Source organism: Papaver somniferum, chromosome 2 (assembly GCF_003573695.1).
Source record: "Papaver somniferum cultivar HN1 chromosome 2, ASM357369v1, whole genome shotgun sequence".
In the NCBI taxonomy this organism is placed as follows: Eukaryota; Viridiplantae; Streptophyta; class Magnoliopsida; order Ranunculales; family Papaveraceae; genus Papaver; species Papaver somniferum.
The window spans coordinates 104,848,426-104,866,379 of NC_039359.1; the positions used below are offsets into that span (position 1 = coordinate 104,848,426).

Genomic DNA, 17,954 nt, shown 5'->3' on the forward strand with positions numbered 1-17,954 from the left:
CGTCCTCTACCTTTACCATAACCACCAGTCTTCCTTCTCCTGTCTGTTGAACGACCTCTTGCAAGAAGCACATAATTAATAGCTTCACTTTCAAGGTCTTCACGGTCCATGTTCCTGAACTCCTCACTACGCAATGTTGTAGTGACCTCAGCGTATGTTTTCTTATCCTTGCCGTGCATTAATGTTATAATTACGGGTTCATACTTTTCAGGAAGAGAGTTTATCAGACACAAAGCTTGTTCCTCGTCGTCGATTATCTCATTGTAGTTAACCAACTCAGCAAGAAGTTTATTATATGAATCTAGGTGCTCGGTTAGGGTTGCACCTCTCTTCATGTTATAGCAATACAAATTCCTTTTAAGATGTATCCTATAGGCCACGTTCTTCACAAGGTATTTCTTCTCTAGCTTTTCCCATAGATCCTTAGCCGAAGTCTCGTGCTGATAATTAACTCTTATTGTAGTTGCTAAACACCCTCGTATCGAATCAAGACATAATTTATTCATCTTGTACCACTGCTTTTCAGACATCTGCACTGGCTGACCTTCTAGAGCTTCTTCTAGGTCAAGATGAACAAGAGCATCCATTACATCCGTTCTCCATAAACCAAAGTTATTGGTTCATGTAAACTTTTCTACATTGAGTTGTGTTCTATGTGAATGAAGTATTTCTTTTTTTCTTTCTTTATCTTTATTTGTGGACTCGGAATGTTCTCCTAGAGGATTTTTCGGATCTTCGTCCCCGTCAACCATTGTCACAAACAACCAAATATAGATAAAAAACAGAACCTTTGAGATTTGTATTACCTCAAGCAATCTTCAGAAAAAATACCTTCACTTCTACTGCAATTCAAGTACCTCTATCCAAGAGCGTCTCCTTGCTCTGATACCAATTGTTGCGCCAAAGCCTGCAGAAGCGTTTAGGTTTGTAGTACTACGAGGTAGCTCAATATCGCCAAGAACACAATCACATACACAAGAAGAACAAGTATTTAACGAGGTTGAATCCTCAGGAAGGAATAACAATTTTATATATCACTGTATAGGTTGGAATATACAAAGCTCAAGCAGAGAAGAAGAGAACTCTTACTAGTTTTGGTGTGTTTTTCTCTAGTTCTCTTTATGGCTATTTATACACATCAATAGGAGTGGACACATTCCTTAACAAGGATTACTTTCCTACAAGTATAGGGTTTCCTAACTTTTCTCTAAGAGACAAACCTCTTAAGCTTCTATACTTAGGACACAAGTACTTGGTTTCCTAGATTTTCCAATCTAGTCCTTGACCATCCTACCAACATGTATACTATATGAACTTTCATTTTGATTAAAAAATAATAATTTGTGAGTGTCTTGAACACAATTTGTTCGACCCCAAAGCATATAAATCCTGCCTCCATCATTGACATTAATTTTAGGATTAACTATCAAATTTAAATAACAAAAACAAAAAGTACTTGAATTTATTCAGCACCTTAAGGTTTTCGAAAACAGTAAGCAGAGGCTTTATTTTTACATCTTTATCATTCCTCAAGAGATTTTCTTGCCAAACCAACATCAGTTTCACCTCTCGTTAAAGCTAATTCGTTTGTTAATTGTTAATTATTTGAAAATAATGGTTTAAGCATCACGCCCTCTAGGATAGCCGGTGTAATTGAAAACTTTGCATGAAGACTCCGCCAGAAATTCACACTCGTTGGTGCTGCACCAAACTGAGATTGTAGTACAAAGTTTCTGGAAATAGATAAATTTTCATTTAGAGTATACTTAGGAGAACGGAATCGGGGTTGTCATCTAAATCATTAGAAATTAGAAAAAGCTAAATTGAAATTAGAAGAGATTTAGTATGAAATTTAAATCTAAATTAGAAAAGGCTAAATTAGAAGAGATTTGGAGAATTAAATCGGGTGGGGTAAAGGTGCAGTCAAACGACTCGCCACAAAAACTACCTATTCTGACAACATATTGAAATCCACAGGTCTAACTAACCTCGAAAATCGGCTTGCAAGATTAAGCTTGTCCAAAACTTATAAACTACGAGATCTTAAATAACCCACACAACGTGGGACTAATAATTTCGAACACATTTTGATATACATACAATATGATTTGCTGGTTTGATCATTCAAATTTCTCTTTGGCACGTTACATAACGAGATCAAATTCCATGGGATTTGCACTAAAATAAGTATGGAGCGAAGGTGGGATGATAAAGGTAAAATGGAGCGGCCGGTAATAGACGCTCACGGTCCCCGACAACAAAACAAAAGAAGTTTGGGAACACAGAAAACCTTTTGAGAAATCACATCTGAGCGTCAAAGGTGGAGCGGTTTCACATCCAACGCATAGAGAATAAAGGTCTCCAACGTATATTTTCCCCAACGGTCAAAAATCTCGAACAGTTCCCCCAGATCTATCTATTTTTTACTCCCCACCATCTTCTATCGAGAAATCATACAGAAACCAAAAATCAAACAACTCCTTCGTCTAATCTCCTTCTTCTCTTGCCCTAAGCAATATGCTTCAATACCCAGAAAACATTAACCTTCCTGATCTTCAAATATGGAACAACGCCGCTTTTGATAACAATTCATCATCCATTAAAGAGGGTTCATGTTGTTCTCTGCAAAACCCCAACTTAGGTAATGGATCAAAATCTATGAAACTAGATTCTATCAAAGAGAATATCACTCCTTTATCCTGTAAATCTCCCGTTCGTAATAAATCCCCCTTATCTGTAAAGCCACTTCATCCAAATGGTGCCCTAGAAAACTCATCTCAACAAAAGAAGCCGCTAAAACTTTTATTCAAACAAGGGCTTCTTCCACAACCACCTTCCCCAAAAATTTCCAAAACAGAGAATGATGAGAGTAAAATCGATGCCGAGATTGAAAGTATTGAAGCCGAAATTAGTCGATTGTCGTCCAAACTAGAATCGCTTCGGCTTGAAAAGGCAGCGCTGAAACAGAAATCAAAGAATTCTGTTGTTTTTCAGAAGGAATTGCAAAAGACTTATGCTTTAACGGCTAATTCAAGAATCAGGCAACGAGGGTTTAGTCTTGGGCCATCAGAAATTTTGGGTATGAGATCACAGAATACAGGTAAACCAGAAAAAACTCCTATTCAATCTACACTAAATCGTCGAAAATCTTGTTTCTTTAAGCTTCCCGAGATTACTGAAGAGAAGGGTTTAAAAGGAAAGGGAGCGAAGAGTTCTAGTTTAAGCCCTAAATCACGATTATCCAAAATACAATCGTCTAGACAAAGTCTTACAACTATTGGATCGAAGAAATCAGAGAGAATTGGTAATGTAAATGTTTCTAGTATCCAACCAAAGAAACTTTTTCAAGAGGAAGCAAAATCAGTTACAGCCAAAAAGCCAGTAAAACCTGGAAGGGTGATTGCAAGTAGATATAATCAAACTCCAACACAGTCTAAAGAAATCCGCAAGATGTCATTACCGGGAATCAACAAGGACATCAGTAAGGGGCTTGACAACAGACGTGCTACTATGGCTACAAATGTGTATGATACAGGTTTTGCAAGAAATCAGAAAACGGCGAACAGGACTAAAACCCCATTGGCAATTCGAAATGAGGCACTGTGTGACAAGAATTCGGAGGATTTTCCGCCACCGTCAACATTGAACATCGATGATTTGTTACCAAGGATCAAGACCTTTCGGTGCAAAAACGAGACCCCTCGGGATTCTGGACCTGCGAAGAAAGTTACCGATTTGGTAGGAAGAAAGTCATATTTTGGTGCTGAGGAGATCAATGTGGAAAGTTCAATTTGTCAGGCTCTGAGTTTTGATGCAGAAGAAGATGAATAGAGTATGTCAATTATAACCTCTCTTCTTGTTTAGCTTTTGTCTTCCATATACTATATAATTTTGTCTTGCATTTAAATTTCACGACTGTAAGTAAATTTGTTTGGTTTTTTGCTTGCTAGTGACAATGTATTCAAGTTCCAATCTATGGATCTATAATAATTGTGTGTGCAATATCTACGCAGAATTTGCTTTTAATGGGTTTGATTGGACGCAATATCTAGTGACAAGATTTCTCTTGATACTATACTTCTATTTTTATAGCTCAAACTGCAAAACAATTTCCGATGCAATAATAATATCCTACTTAGCTGCAGTAAATCCTAGTGAAGGAAATAATGGACAGTAACTGAAGTCAGAATTTGAGGAGATAAGATATGTCGTAACGAGATTCCCATGTCTCATTTACGAAACTTAGAAACCTGTCAAAATGGGCTTTCATATCTGTCACATGTTCTACTATATATAACAGAATAGACCGAACAGTAATAAGTTAACCATAAAGAAAGCTAGCATTCCCGTTTCGATACTCTGATCCCCTACCCACCAAGTGCACTACAAAACACTCAACCATAATAATTCAATTCATTCTTCTTCAATTCTTGAAAAGTAAGACCTTATTTAATTGGTCTTATCTTCATTCTTGATTCATCGTGTTTACTGAGAAATCATCACAAGAAAGTGATAGAAGTGCAGGGATACTAAAAACTTCCCATGTTGAAGTAGAGAAATTTCTGCTGAAGTTTCTGCGGTGTAACAAAGTTTCAAAGACAAGTAATTCAATATGCAGTCTTAATCTATCACTCTCTACTTTTTGTTAACTACGGGGAGGTCCTATTGTCAAGCTTGCATCACTGGTCCCCTTATCATGTGCCATTGTGCCTCCACTAAAGCATCCAAAATTATCTTATCTAATTTTCAACTTCAAAACACCCAAAAAATGAATCACTAGAATTCACTGACAGCAACCCCAATTTCTTTCTTGAATTTCAATTACATTATCTTTAAGCACCTTAACAACAGAATTAATTACATACACTTTTTGCTTTTGAACATGTTTTTTCAGAGATTAAGAACTACTAATACAGAAGAAGAAACAAATTTGTGCAAGAAGTAAATTTAAACATGGTTGTGAATTTAAATGTTATTATACCAAAATGAGGATCAAACTTTAAGATCTTAATATACCATTTAATATATTTCGAAACCTGTTGGTAGATAACTTTCTAAGAATTTTCTTGGCATCACTAACGTCGGTTTCTGCAAGTTTTTCCAAGTTCTTAAGATAATTGGAATGTGCAATCTTTTTTCGACCACTGTTGCAATTGGTTAATGACATTAAAATAGATAGTAAGAACTTCTTGTTACCTGATTTTTCCTCCCCTGGATCAAGCAATTGCAGCACTCGGCTAACGTTACATTCTTCCTGAATTAGTTTCCTCCTATTCTTTGGGACTGAAATCATGCTGGACAGTACTTCAGAAGCCAATTCTCGAATTTCATGACTTCTTGCATCAAGTAATCTTATAAACTCCGGCATAAAATTTGCATCCCCCATTGCCTTTTTAGTCTCTTCCGATATCCCGCAAAGACGGATTCCTACCTTTAACGCTGATTCTTGAATTGAAACTTCACTGCTTCGGAGAATGTAAAGAAGCCGATCGAGAAATCCGTAGCCCATAAGTGAACTGAGAGAAGTACTTGAATTAAAACAGAAAATCTCAATTGCTCTTAATGCAATGTCTCGAGTTTTTGATGAGAAAGAAGCTTTTGGATCTAAAATTTGGACTAATGAATAAATTCCTCCTTCTCTGACAACAATTCGCCGTATGGATTCATCTCCAGAAGCCATTAGTTGTAGAAATTCAATTGCATTTATTTGTAAAGATTCATCCTTGGATCTCATCAATTTGACGAAAGCTGGAACTGCATCTTCCTCAACCATGAACCTTTTAATCTCTTCAACCCCAGCTAGATTTTTTAGAACTCCACAAGCTGGACTAATTGAATCACTCTGATCACCATTATTAGTAGTACACATCTTCAAAAGGGCAGTAACTCCACCATGTGCAGAAACTAACCAAGCATTATCTGAATTCTCTGTAAGTTTCTGCAAAATCCTAGCAGCTCTTTCTTTCCCCAGCTCGCTTCCTGATTCCAAAACCCTAATCAAAGGTGCTACAGTTCCTGCTCCAACAAGAACACCTTTATACAAATCAAATCCTGCAATTGCAGATATTGTCTTCATTGACTCTTCTTGAATCTCTGTCTCAGTGAATTCAAGAAATTCCACTAAAATTCCAACGATTTCACCTGTATCAATCACAATCTTCACATATTTCTCATCTTCCATTGTAACTTCACTCAAACCCTTCAAAGCTTGAATTTTCATATCTGAACCACCAACTTTCATCCTTGTTAACAAATCATTAACATAGAATTTCATATCATCTTTACTACAACCAAAACTAGGTTTAGAAACAACAATTGCAGAACCTAGGGTTAGATTTCCAGCATTATAAATACCTGTAAGTTTCTTTAAATGAAAATCAATTTGTGAACAAATTATATCAAGATCACTCTGCATAAGAAGTTTCCCGCTATAAGTAAGATTAATACATCGATTCGCAAGATCAGAACTTTCATTAACTGTTACCAATATATCAGGAATCATTTCAGAGAACATAAAATTCTCACCAAATTCACAATTCTCAGCTGCTTTTAAACCAGAATTCAGTTCTTCTAGTTTGCCTCTTATCAATTGCCATTTCCCATGGAATACTTTAATAGAATTAGAATGCGAAATCAACACAGATATTCGTCGAATTACGCTTGTAAGACTCGATTCTTCGTCGACGGCCACGGGTTCTTTACCTTCTTCACCCATTTCTGTGCTCATCTGTTGAAAAGCTAAACCAAATTTTGTTCAAGCTGAGTCATCATCTTCTTTATATGTACCTCTAGTTAAATTTGCTAGTAGAAAACAAAAAGAAGCAAATTCTGGGTTTATTTTTGTTGAATTCTTTTTAGGTCCAGGTTAACTGAAAATCAAAGTGATGATCTTAAAGAAAAAGAAAGAAAAAAATCAGAAAAGATTTCCTATTTATAAACTTATACTAATTATTACTGTGTCTACTGATGAAAACACTGGATTTACTTTTGAGTACTTTTAGTAAGCGACTAGTAAAGTACAATGGAGAACATTTACTAGGGTTTAGATTTTCGGCAAAAGATTTTACAGTTGGGGAAGAGTTAAAAAACTGATATTCGGTTGTTAGAAATGGCTTACAAGTCGGCTCCGATTCCGTTACTAACCAACCAAACATATCTAGGTGTTGTTTTTTTTCTTTTCTGTTCTGTGCCAGGCAGTGAATTGGGGGTGCAAAAAATTACTTTGGGGTTACAGAAAAAAAAGGGGGTGAATATAAGCAAATTAGGCTTGTAAATAGCAAAAAAACATAAAATAATTGTTGGACTTAAATTAGGGTTTGGAGCCGGCTGGGCAGGGGGTGTAAATGCACATCCTTGCAACGGGCTTACTCCGTTCCTGGTGCCATGTTCCATTTCTGTTCGGTTTTATTATTGTGCCAAGAGTTATGGGGAGTTGCATATTATGGAGGCACGTAAAAATGGTTATGTGATGGTCCAGATGATTGATTTGATCGGTCAAATCAGGTTGGTTGTTTATCGGCTAAATTAGAGCCGGTCGTTTATGGATTGGTCGAAAAAGACAGAAACCGTTATTTATTGGCTATATCTCCCTTTCTACCAATATAAGTATCCTCGCATCCAACCGCTAACAAACACAACTTTTGTTTATTTTCTATTTTTACAAAAAATTATCAAATTTCTTTGCTATATTACTTTTTTCAGTCTTTTCAATCAAGGCTTTCCTTTTCTTATGGATCCTAATTTGGAAAATGACGAAATGCACACATCTGCGTCAATCTTTTCCCAACAATAATAATCGTTTATGCAACAGCTGGATCAAATGTATGAAGATTCGGACGACGAAAGAACGATGACCAACGGCATGATACAATTATACGTAGGGATAATACCGCGAGCTTCAGAACCAAGAGCATTATTGATAAAATATACATGGAGATTTTGAGAGGAAGGACATCAATACATGATGCGTTTAACAACTGATATGTGTACTCTGGCAAAGATGTTCAACGTCACTTCCTCATGCCGCAGCACTTGGTCATTAGGATTATTGGAAAGATTTATCAGGTAAACCCTAATTTCAACTATCAATTTGGTGCCTGAAATATAGAAGGACATAGTCTTGAACAGAAAGTCACTACAACCCTAAAGATTCTAGGTTATGGTTTGTCATCTTATGCCTATGATGAGTATATTCGTATGGAAAAAACAAACATCATACGAAGATCTCTGTATGTTTTGCAAAATTATAGTCAACCATTTTGACAAGGTCAGTATAAGGGTCACTACTCAAAACCAATTGTTATTGTGGAGCCAAAGCTTCTTATGATGATTGGATTTGGCATGCTTTTTTCGGATTCCCGATTGAAAATAACGACGTCAATATTTTACATAAGTCATTTTTGTTTGAAGAACTAAAATATGGACTTGCTCCAACTGTAAATTTCACCATCCACGACAATGACAATAACATGAGACATTTTTTAGCCGATGAAATTTATCCAGCATGGTCAACTTTTATCTAAGCTTACATTGAGATACCCGATCATGAGTAGAACCACGATATAAGGTATTTTAACCAAAAGCATATGTAGTGTAGGAAGGATGTCGGACGAGTATTTGGAACTTTGGAGAGGAAGTTTCATATAATTTATGGACTATATTGTTCGTTTAAACCAATAGAAATGAATAGGGTTATCCTCACTTGCATCCTTATGCACAATATGGGAATCGAGGAAATCCAATGACATACCAGTTGGACAAGTTATGCAAATAAAAATTTGAGGTAAGATTTTTAACCTGGTCAGGATTGTCCACAAAAGAGTACATAAAGCTACAAAAGAGACTTCAAAACAAGGGTTTATATTTAAGACTTAGGAAGGATCTCACTGCGCATAATTGGGCTAAATTCGGAAAAAGAAGCCCTCACATGATTTAGTTTTTTTTCTTTTTTTTTTTCTTTTTTTTTTCATTTTTTAGGTATCATATTTCAATCATTCTAGTTCTATTAATATAGTTTGATTTGTGTAATTTGAATTAAACAAATGTTGAAATTCAAAGTAAGGATCACATTGGGAAAGAAAACAAATAAACATACGAAAGATTATATTGTATTTATAAACTTAAGATTACATTGAAATCCAACTAACTACTACGTTCAGAATTCAACACTAATAACTAAACTAGTGAAATGACATTATTTTATCCTCATCCAAGGTGTTCTCCTTATCAGAATCAATGTCAACTGCTGCTGAGCGTAGTCGTGCCTTTTCTGCTTGAGTTTCATCAAATTCATCTTGCAAGAGGCGTATTTGTGCAACATTCATCCTTGACATGTCCATTCCCAGGATGTCTCTCATGTGTGCATTAAACAAATATTTTTCAACTTCCTTACGACCTTTCTTCATTTTTGCAATAATTTTATTATGCTCTACTATTTTAACAATATCGTTGTATTTTTTTTTTCAAAATAATCTTGAATGTTGTATTCTGAAGTTGATTGTTGTCAGTTTTTTTTTTTTTTTTGCTTTGCTTTTTTATTGCCTGGTTTATCATATTTTTCTCAATTCCCGTTAACATTAAGATTAAAATTACCATGTTCGGATCCGCAAGTGTTGGGGTGAGGATTTGAATTTGTTTCTAGTGAAGAATAAGGAGATCCGGGTTGTTGAAAAATATATATAGTCTCGTAAGGTGATTCCTTTGATACTTGATATCCATTTAACAGATCGGGGTTGTATAGGTTCAGCTTTCTGAGGATTTGTAAACAGGCCTCAATCTTGAAGTTCGTATTTCTTTTTCTTTGCCATTCCTCTCGAGATTTTCGTTACTGTAGTTTAAGATTTTCTAATTAGTTATTACAACAAAATCACATTTGTTAAAAACTAATTAAACAATTTTAAATGCGCCACGTCGATTTCAGTATTATCGCTCATTTTGCAAAAAAGCTACCCAACGGTTCATGTCTTTGTTAATTGTATTAAAACGACCTGATAACTCAGCAACATCACGGTATTTTATATTCCTTATTTTCCTGACAAAATTGTTTAAAAATATTCCTCCACAACGTATTATGTTGTTGTTGAACACAGTTGACATGATCAAGCGTAAATGTTGCATAACCTCTGCAAATAGCTTTATCTTCATCCAGACTATACTTTGGACGGCGAACTTTTGGTGATGAGCTATTTTCCAGTTGAAGTACTTCGTATGTGTGATGAAGTTATCATTTTTTTTTGAAATTTTTTTCTTCTGATTTAGAGAGTGAGAGTTTCAAGATTATGAAATGACGATGGTACCAAGTACACCCACGATCTTTTCGTATCAACCTATTATAGACACACCTTCTGTAATCTTACAAATAAAAATAACTCCCAAAAAATATTACTTCAACAAATTGTAACTTGGTATAATAGCTTAAGTTCGTTGCCGAACGAATCTATATATGGGATTGATACCAATTAGATTAACGTACAAGTGTTACTACCTAATTATAACTGTAAAAATAATTATAATATGAAAAGTAAAGTAATGGCACATACAATATTCTGTTAACGGGGAAAACTGCGAGGAAGAAATACCTCGAGACCTAGTCCACTTTTGAATACTTTCAGAATTAAGTCGTTATACAAAAAGACTACCGCAACTTCGTATAGTTCAGGCCAAGTAAACTACTCTTAGTTACTCAGTTCCTTCAATATCCCTGCTCCTACAACAAATCTGGTTTACGCACTGAATCCCAAGATACATTTCACTATTTCAAGATGCTTCATATGTTGTGAAGAGTTCTGTTCTCAGATCCTTTGGTTCGTAACTCGAAACAGTAAAGAACTACCTATTCCAGTAACCACCTCATTTTATACCTCACAAATCCGGTAATGGTCGAAGATAAAGTTGAGTATAAAGGATCTTATGTAATATAAACTCATTTGGTCAAAGATTATTCCAAGACCAGACTAACTTATCTCAGTCAGCAAGCTATCTTCAAGCAATTCTACTAAGAAAAGCAATTATAACCAGTTTGCCTGATTATTCTACAAGTTTTACATTTATAAAATAAATTGCTCGTTAGATCTCACAAAATCAAGTGTGTACAAAGTATCAAAAATATCAGACTACCAAAAATAAAAAGTCTTCTAGTCTTTAATCTTTAATCTTCAAAGTATCACCTGCACAAACAACTTGATTCCTATAAATGATCAACACACACATGACGGAATTTACTAATGTTATATGACCAAAAGTTCTATTTTCATATCTCGAATCATTAGATATCGTATATTCAATCCTCAAACAAACTTGAGTGGCCTAATATCAGAGAGTGGCCATGAAATAATCAAGTCTAATCTATCATGGATAACTATATCGTTAGTCAACAAAATCAATAATCAAAAATTAAAATAACAATACGATTTAGTTTCCCATCGACGGTACTACTAAAAGATTCTTGATCCCAAAAAAAATTAAAACGAAGGCAACACAAGAGAACCTAATTAGATTACCTGGCTACCTCTATCGACGAGTTGGCTTCCTACAAACTCACTCAAGTTCGTGTGTCACGGGATAAGTTTGTAAGAATACAAGCTCCACTATTTATAGTGTTATGACCAAGGCTTGTTTGGAAGACAAAGGAATTACCAAATCCGAAAATCCTTAAGATATGCAATAAATGTATATTTAGATTTTGACAAGTTCCAACTATATTCCAACCAATGTACCGAAATCACTCCTAGTTGAAAACTAATATTAGCTAGCATACTTCCGTACACTTTACTAAAATAGTGACTAGAGATATGCAAACCTATAGGATATTGTAAGCATATAAATTCAATATGGAAAAGATGTAGAATATTTCGGTTTCGGGATCTCGCTTTGAGAATCAAGGAAATACTTGAAAATTAAGTAGAAAGATTTTAGCATGCTCAAATAACTATCTCGATATTATGTTAACATTACAATTCCAATCCGTATACATCTTGATGTTTGTACAAACCCGAAGATCTCAAACTATATCGAAAATGTAATTACGGATTAAATTTTACATAAGATCGATAAAGGATCGGTCCTATGATCGTTCCTGAATTATCTTTTGACTACTAAACAAAATTTCGCAAGTCAATTTCCTTAAATTATGTTATAATATTTCTTCATATATAATCCCAAGGGTTGAATTATAACAAGTTACCAGTTATAATAATAACAAGTGTATCTTTATTTGTTTTATTCACACACACCAAATAATAACAAGTTACCAGTTAGTGTAACCTCGATTTACGAAGCTTATAGTTAAATTATACTTTGTAACTCCATACACCAAAGTTTATAAAACAACTAGTATATCTTTCCTTTATACTTTGATCATAGTATAATGACCAAGTCACCGATACCAGAGACAAGTAAACAAATTATACTTCGTATATTATGTTTTCAATAAATGCTGACTTGAAAGAACAAGATAAAAATAGAACAATTAAAGTTTGTTGTTACTAACCTCGACCCGAAGGATGATGTGTTCGTTGATGCCGGGTACGTCTTTGGGTTCTTCACAAGTAACAAGAGCGAGCCTCAACATTTCAATATTCCTAGTGTAACCTAACGAAGTTAACTCCGGTAGAAGATGTGATTAAAGTGTTAAAAATGTTTGAATTTATAGAGAATAAAATTAGAGATGATGGATGAACTAGTCATTATCGGCTCTTGATAGGCCAACTGTCTCAAGTTTAGTCGAGTCTACCTAACACTTGGCCAATCAACTAAGATACATTCTCTCATCTCGAGTTGATTCGATTATGAGACTTGTAGAGGATCGCGGTCGAACTCGCAAGTTTTGCCATCTAAAGCTTGTTCCCAATGTTAGATGAACAAAAATATATCTTAATTTTTTGTCTACTAATGTAAAGTCTCGAACTAGGATTAGAGTATGGTAGTTAAGTATCTGACATCAATGAATAACCCTCGAAGATGGAAGACTCAAGAACAAACGAAGATATTTGCAAGAAATTATGAGATTATGTTGTATGGTTTTAGTGCATTTAATATTGCAAAGAAGAAAGTTCGAGTTCAAGCTTGTCTTGGTTAAACTCTCGAAATATGATTCAAACAGTGCATATTGTCTATGGCTATTGGGAATGTTTCAAATTAAATTATGAGATATTCTGAACTGTTTGGCGCAAGGTACACATACTTGTATGTATAAACTAGTCAGTTTATTCCACTAACTGTATAAGTTTGCAAACCCCTTAAATATGAAGTTTGAGACATGGGGGTAGGTTACAAACCCCTACCATCTGACATCGCGGATTTCCAAAGCTATCAAACCCTTGTGGATGGAATTTTCAAACTTCCAAGGTTTGCATACCTACCCACTTTTAGTATTAGCATAAGTTCACGAACTATTCCATATGACCATGTTTGCTTTTTCTACAACTCTCATAGACACTTCTAAGATAACTTTATTTGCAAAATCACTTTGGGCTTGTGGATTATTGTTTAGTCTTGGGTGTTATTGAATATGGCTATATGCTTGTAAGTTCAAAGGAACACTTATTGCTATGGACTACCATTGTACACAGTTCTAGAACCCTGGACCATGGTGCATATTCTTCTGTGTAATTTCAAGGCGGGCTTTTAACATACTTACATGAATTCCTAATGATAATTTCATCTAAACTGGGAAAGTGTTTGCTTGGATCTCAAGATATTCTTAGTTTGAACTCAAAGATATTTGTGGCCTTGAAAATTTGTAAATACAGAGACTCCTACAATATGATTTCTTAATCCTTAGAACTCTTGTGTCCTAGTTGCAAAGATAGAGTCATCCTCCATAACCTAGATTCTTCATAGAACTGTATTCTAGGTTATAACTTTGAAGACTTCACTTAGGGATTCGTGAATCCCAATCAAACTATCTTTTATCTGATAGTTATTGTATTCATATCTTGTTCTACTGATAATTGAAGTTCACGAACTTTAGATCAGGAACAAGATAGATATAAAATCACAAAGTTCTTTTCGTCTCAGACTTTGTGATTCCTCAAGATAGATATCTAAACTCTTCTTTGATTTGTTTGAATTGTTTCTGAGAGGTGGTTAGTAATCCAAGCTTCTCAGCTAACAGAGTGTAAGTGTTTCGGATTCGTGAGGTTTGACGGACTTTGTTTACTAAACCGATTTACAAACCTAGATTGAAACATATCAAAAGAGAAACCAAATAGGCTTTTTTGGTAGAGGCAAATAGGTAACAGAAGTCTTCACCTGATGTTGAAGCAATTCTTAGGCTGTAAAGGACGTCATCTAAGGAATCAAGTGTGTAGAATCTTGCGAGGTTCAAGATACGTGAGGAACATGGCTGCAGTTGAATTTCTTGGAGGGTTAACTCGGCCTCAACTACATTCCGGTCCGAAGTATGATAGTATGATAATGTCAGTAGCGGTTTAATACAGTGTGGTGTTCAAGATGGATAAGGTCCCTTGGGTTTTTATGCAGGTGCAGTTTTCCTTGTTAACACAATAATTGGTGTCTTATGTTTTTTTTTCCAGAACTCAGATTAAACCTTTGCCCCTCCAGTTTGACCGTTTTCTCTGTCCATTATGGGATGCAAATGGGCAAACTTTCCAAATTCACCTACCTCACTTGTTCTGCTCTAGGGGGTCCAGTTTGTCCATACTCATCTAACAAGTGCATATTTGACATGTTAATTTAATTAGTTGATTAGTTAATGGATGAATATTTGTTGGGATAATTGGATTGGTCTGATACCAATTGTTGCGCCAAAGCCTGCGGAAGCGTTAGGTTTGCACTACTACGAGGTATCTCAATATCGCCAAGAACACAATCACACACACAAGAAGAACAAGTATTTAATGAGGTTGAATCCTCAGGAAGGAATAAGCAATTTTATATATCACCGTATAGGTTGGAATATAAAAATCCTAAGCAGAGAAGAAGGGAACTTTTTACTTAGTTCTGGTGTGTTTCCTCTAGTTCTCTCTATGGATATTTATACATATCAATAGGGATGGACACATTCCTTAATAAGGATTACTTTCCTACAAGTATAGGGTTTCCTAACTTAACTCTAAGAGAAAGACATCTTAAGTTGCTATACTTAGGACACTAGTAATTGGTTTCCCAAACCAACTAGATTTCCTAATATAGTCCTTGACCATCCTACCAACAATTCTCCACCTAGGATCATGCATTCATGCATGAGAAGATCAATAGATAAAATCACCTCCATCTTCCAACGTCGATTGAACCATCACTGTCTGCCTACATATCCTCAATAGGAATCAAACCCGACCATAGTTCTCTCAAATGGTCTTGCTAGAACACCTCCACCAGGTTCCTAAGAACCTCTAACCCAAAAGGGCCTTTCACCAAACCGGAAGGATGTGGATCAATTTCGAACAATGTCGAAACTTGATCCCAGATACTACTTTAGTCAACATATCAGCTGGATTGTCTTTGGTATCGATCTTCACAAGTAGAATGTCTTCTTCTTCAAGAATTTCTCTCACAAAGTGAAATCGTACGTCTATATGTTTGTGTTTATGGGTGAAAACTATTTCTGATGGTTTTGGTAATTTTGGGTGTGTGTGGATGAGAAATGAATCTAAACCCTAAACAAATGCACTGCACTGGAGTGTTTTCTGATTCGAAATATTATTCTACACAATTCTGGCCTAAACCAAGAAATGGCCGTTTCAGACTTGTTTCGGTCACAAAGTTAAGGAGATGGGGTTGATCTTAGGGAGGGAAGCGAAGAAGGTGTTGAGATTGTGAAGGTGTTGGCGTTTTATGACTTGTATCAGAATGATGAAATGTCTTGCAATAATGTAAGCAATCAGCTCTGGATGTTTTCTAGATACGGATGACAACACTTGGTTTTTCTGTGTTTTTTCGTGTTATTTGGAAATAGGCGAAGGACCTATTTATACAAGTCATTGAGCGTAAACCCTCATCTCGTAGGAAGTGGAAGAAGTTGAGTGATGGATTAGTAGGGTCGTGTAGGTGATTGCACGATCAGGTCTTAGCCCACTTCCCTCATCATCTTAACCATCCATGCCTCCTGACATGTTCTTGTAAATGGGCGCGTTGCACGCCGCACGCTGTAAACCGCCAGACCAATACCCCAGTAATATCCCCCAATTTGTGACATGTTTGATGTCTCTAATGAGTGGGTCGAGTCGTGGGACCCTCCGCAAGAAATAGCACGTGATGCTATTAGGTTAAATAACTAAGTTATTTAATAAATTGATATTCATGAAATATCGTGTATGCTTGATGCATGTAATGCATTGAAAACAATCAATATGTATGAAGATTCGTTGTTTTAAAGCTTAACCGAATAAGTCGCGGACTAAGCGTCTTAAAATAGCATCACGCCCAACCATCTTCGAGTGATCGTTTGGAGACCGCATAGGCGAGCTATCTCCTGGTCGATCACTCCTTGTGGAAGAGTGGCGGACGGTGATCATCGAGGTGTTTCATTGGTCGCCTAGTTCTTAACCTAAGATGTCCGACCAAGCTAGAAAAGTTGGACGGACGAGATGGTTTGCGGCACTTATTTGCGACCGTTGATGGAATCCTAGGTTTCCTAAGAGGTGCGCAAGCATCCCTCTTTGTTTTGACCGAAACTACTCATGGGTGCAAATTTTGGTCAGACCGGTTGGTCGTACATGGAGACAGTCCGATGTTGTGCACGTCTATACCTCACTGTCCCATGAAGGCTTGATCTAGGACACTCAAGTTGACTGGCAAAGATGAATGGATGTGATCGATTTGCGATAGAAATCCATTGCCGCAAAGGATTTGGAAGCCGCGTGACATGCCACCTTTGGGCGTGCGTTTCAAGACACTCGTCCATGGTTGGCCTTGGCCGATCGGTCACACGCATAGGTGGGCCCACGGTGATCACGTTGATACTCTTGGTACCTCTTAAGTCTATATATACACCCTCCATTTAGGCTGGCGAAGATAGATGGACGCGATCGAACTGCGACAGTTATGCAGCGTCGCAAACCCTAATTAGGGTTTTAAAAGGGTCATGCACGCGTGACTTTGGCCAATCGGTTTGGCAAGCTATGCTTCTCCTTTGGAGAGGTCGATCGTGTGGGGCCCTCGTTGGGATGACGGTGAACATATGTGCACCTCGCTGATGGTCCTAGGCGCGATCTAAGCCATCCAAACATGCTGATTAAGTTGGATGGTTGAGATAAATTTAAGACGCTAGTGGAATTTCCGTGACCCTCGAGAAACCTCACGCCCATCATGTTTGGGCAAACGTTCATGGTTCCATGACCATGCCGTGAGCAAGCCGATCAGGTAGGGACAGAGTGGGCCCGACAACATGTGTATTAGCGCTTCACTGATCATTCACGGGATGATTTAAGTCGTCCAACTGGTTGGACGGTCGTGATGATTTTAAGACTGCCTTGAACAGTCTAAGCTCATCGAGCTTCTTCCAAAGCAGCGCAACCACCCTATTTTAGGGCTGGCATTTGACGTGCTGAGAGGATTTCGTGTGATGTTCGACCGACTAGGGAACGATGATCGCCTACTCTTGCCAGGATTTTTCTAGGCTTGTTAAAGTGCGCGGCCAACTTGTGTGGCAGTGATCGTTTCTGAGACTGATATGAACAACCCAGATTTTCCTTAAGGAAATTAAATGCGTTCGACCAAGTTGAAAGTGCATCGACTCGAAATTCTCTTTATCAGAGAGTAGCTTGTACGGGAATTTCGTGCATGTCTCAAAATTGGCACTTGGAGATTCATGTTACTCTGCTGAGAGTGAACACTCGGTCTTCATGTCATGCTAATAATGAGAAATCGGCTAGGAACAGCACAGGAAACACTAGGCTAATCATGCATTAATTGACAATACTATAAATTCACAGAATATTTTGGGATTGTTGCTACACGCACCATTCTGGGTGAATCTTGTGTGTTTATCGAAT

The 17,954-nt window shown here is 36.6% G+C and overlaps 2 protein-coding genes across 2 annotated transcripts; one reads left to right on the forward strand and one right to left on the reverse strand.

Annotated features, from left to right (window-relative positions):
* The first annotated feature begins 2,517 nt into the window (after positions 1-2,517).
* Positions 2,518-3,831, forward strand: LOC113351719. The gene has a single exon (XM_026595657.1). It carries the CDS (start codon positions 2,518-2,520, stop codon positions 3,829-3,831), a length of 1,314 nt encoding a protein of 437 aa, XP_026451442.1.
* A 951-nt stretch (positions 3,832-4,782) lies between these two features.
* On the reverse strand, positions 4,783-6,880 carry LOC113348662 (vacuolar protein 8-like). The gene has a single exon (XM_026592509.1). It carries the CDS (start codon positions 6,725-6,727, stop codon positions 5,000-5,002), a length of 1,728 nt encoding a protein of 575 aa, XP_026448294.1. The 5' UTR covers positions 6,728-6,880; the 3' UTR covers positions 4,783-4,999.
* Between the last annotated feature and the right edge of the window lie 11,074 nt (positions 6,881-17,954).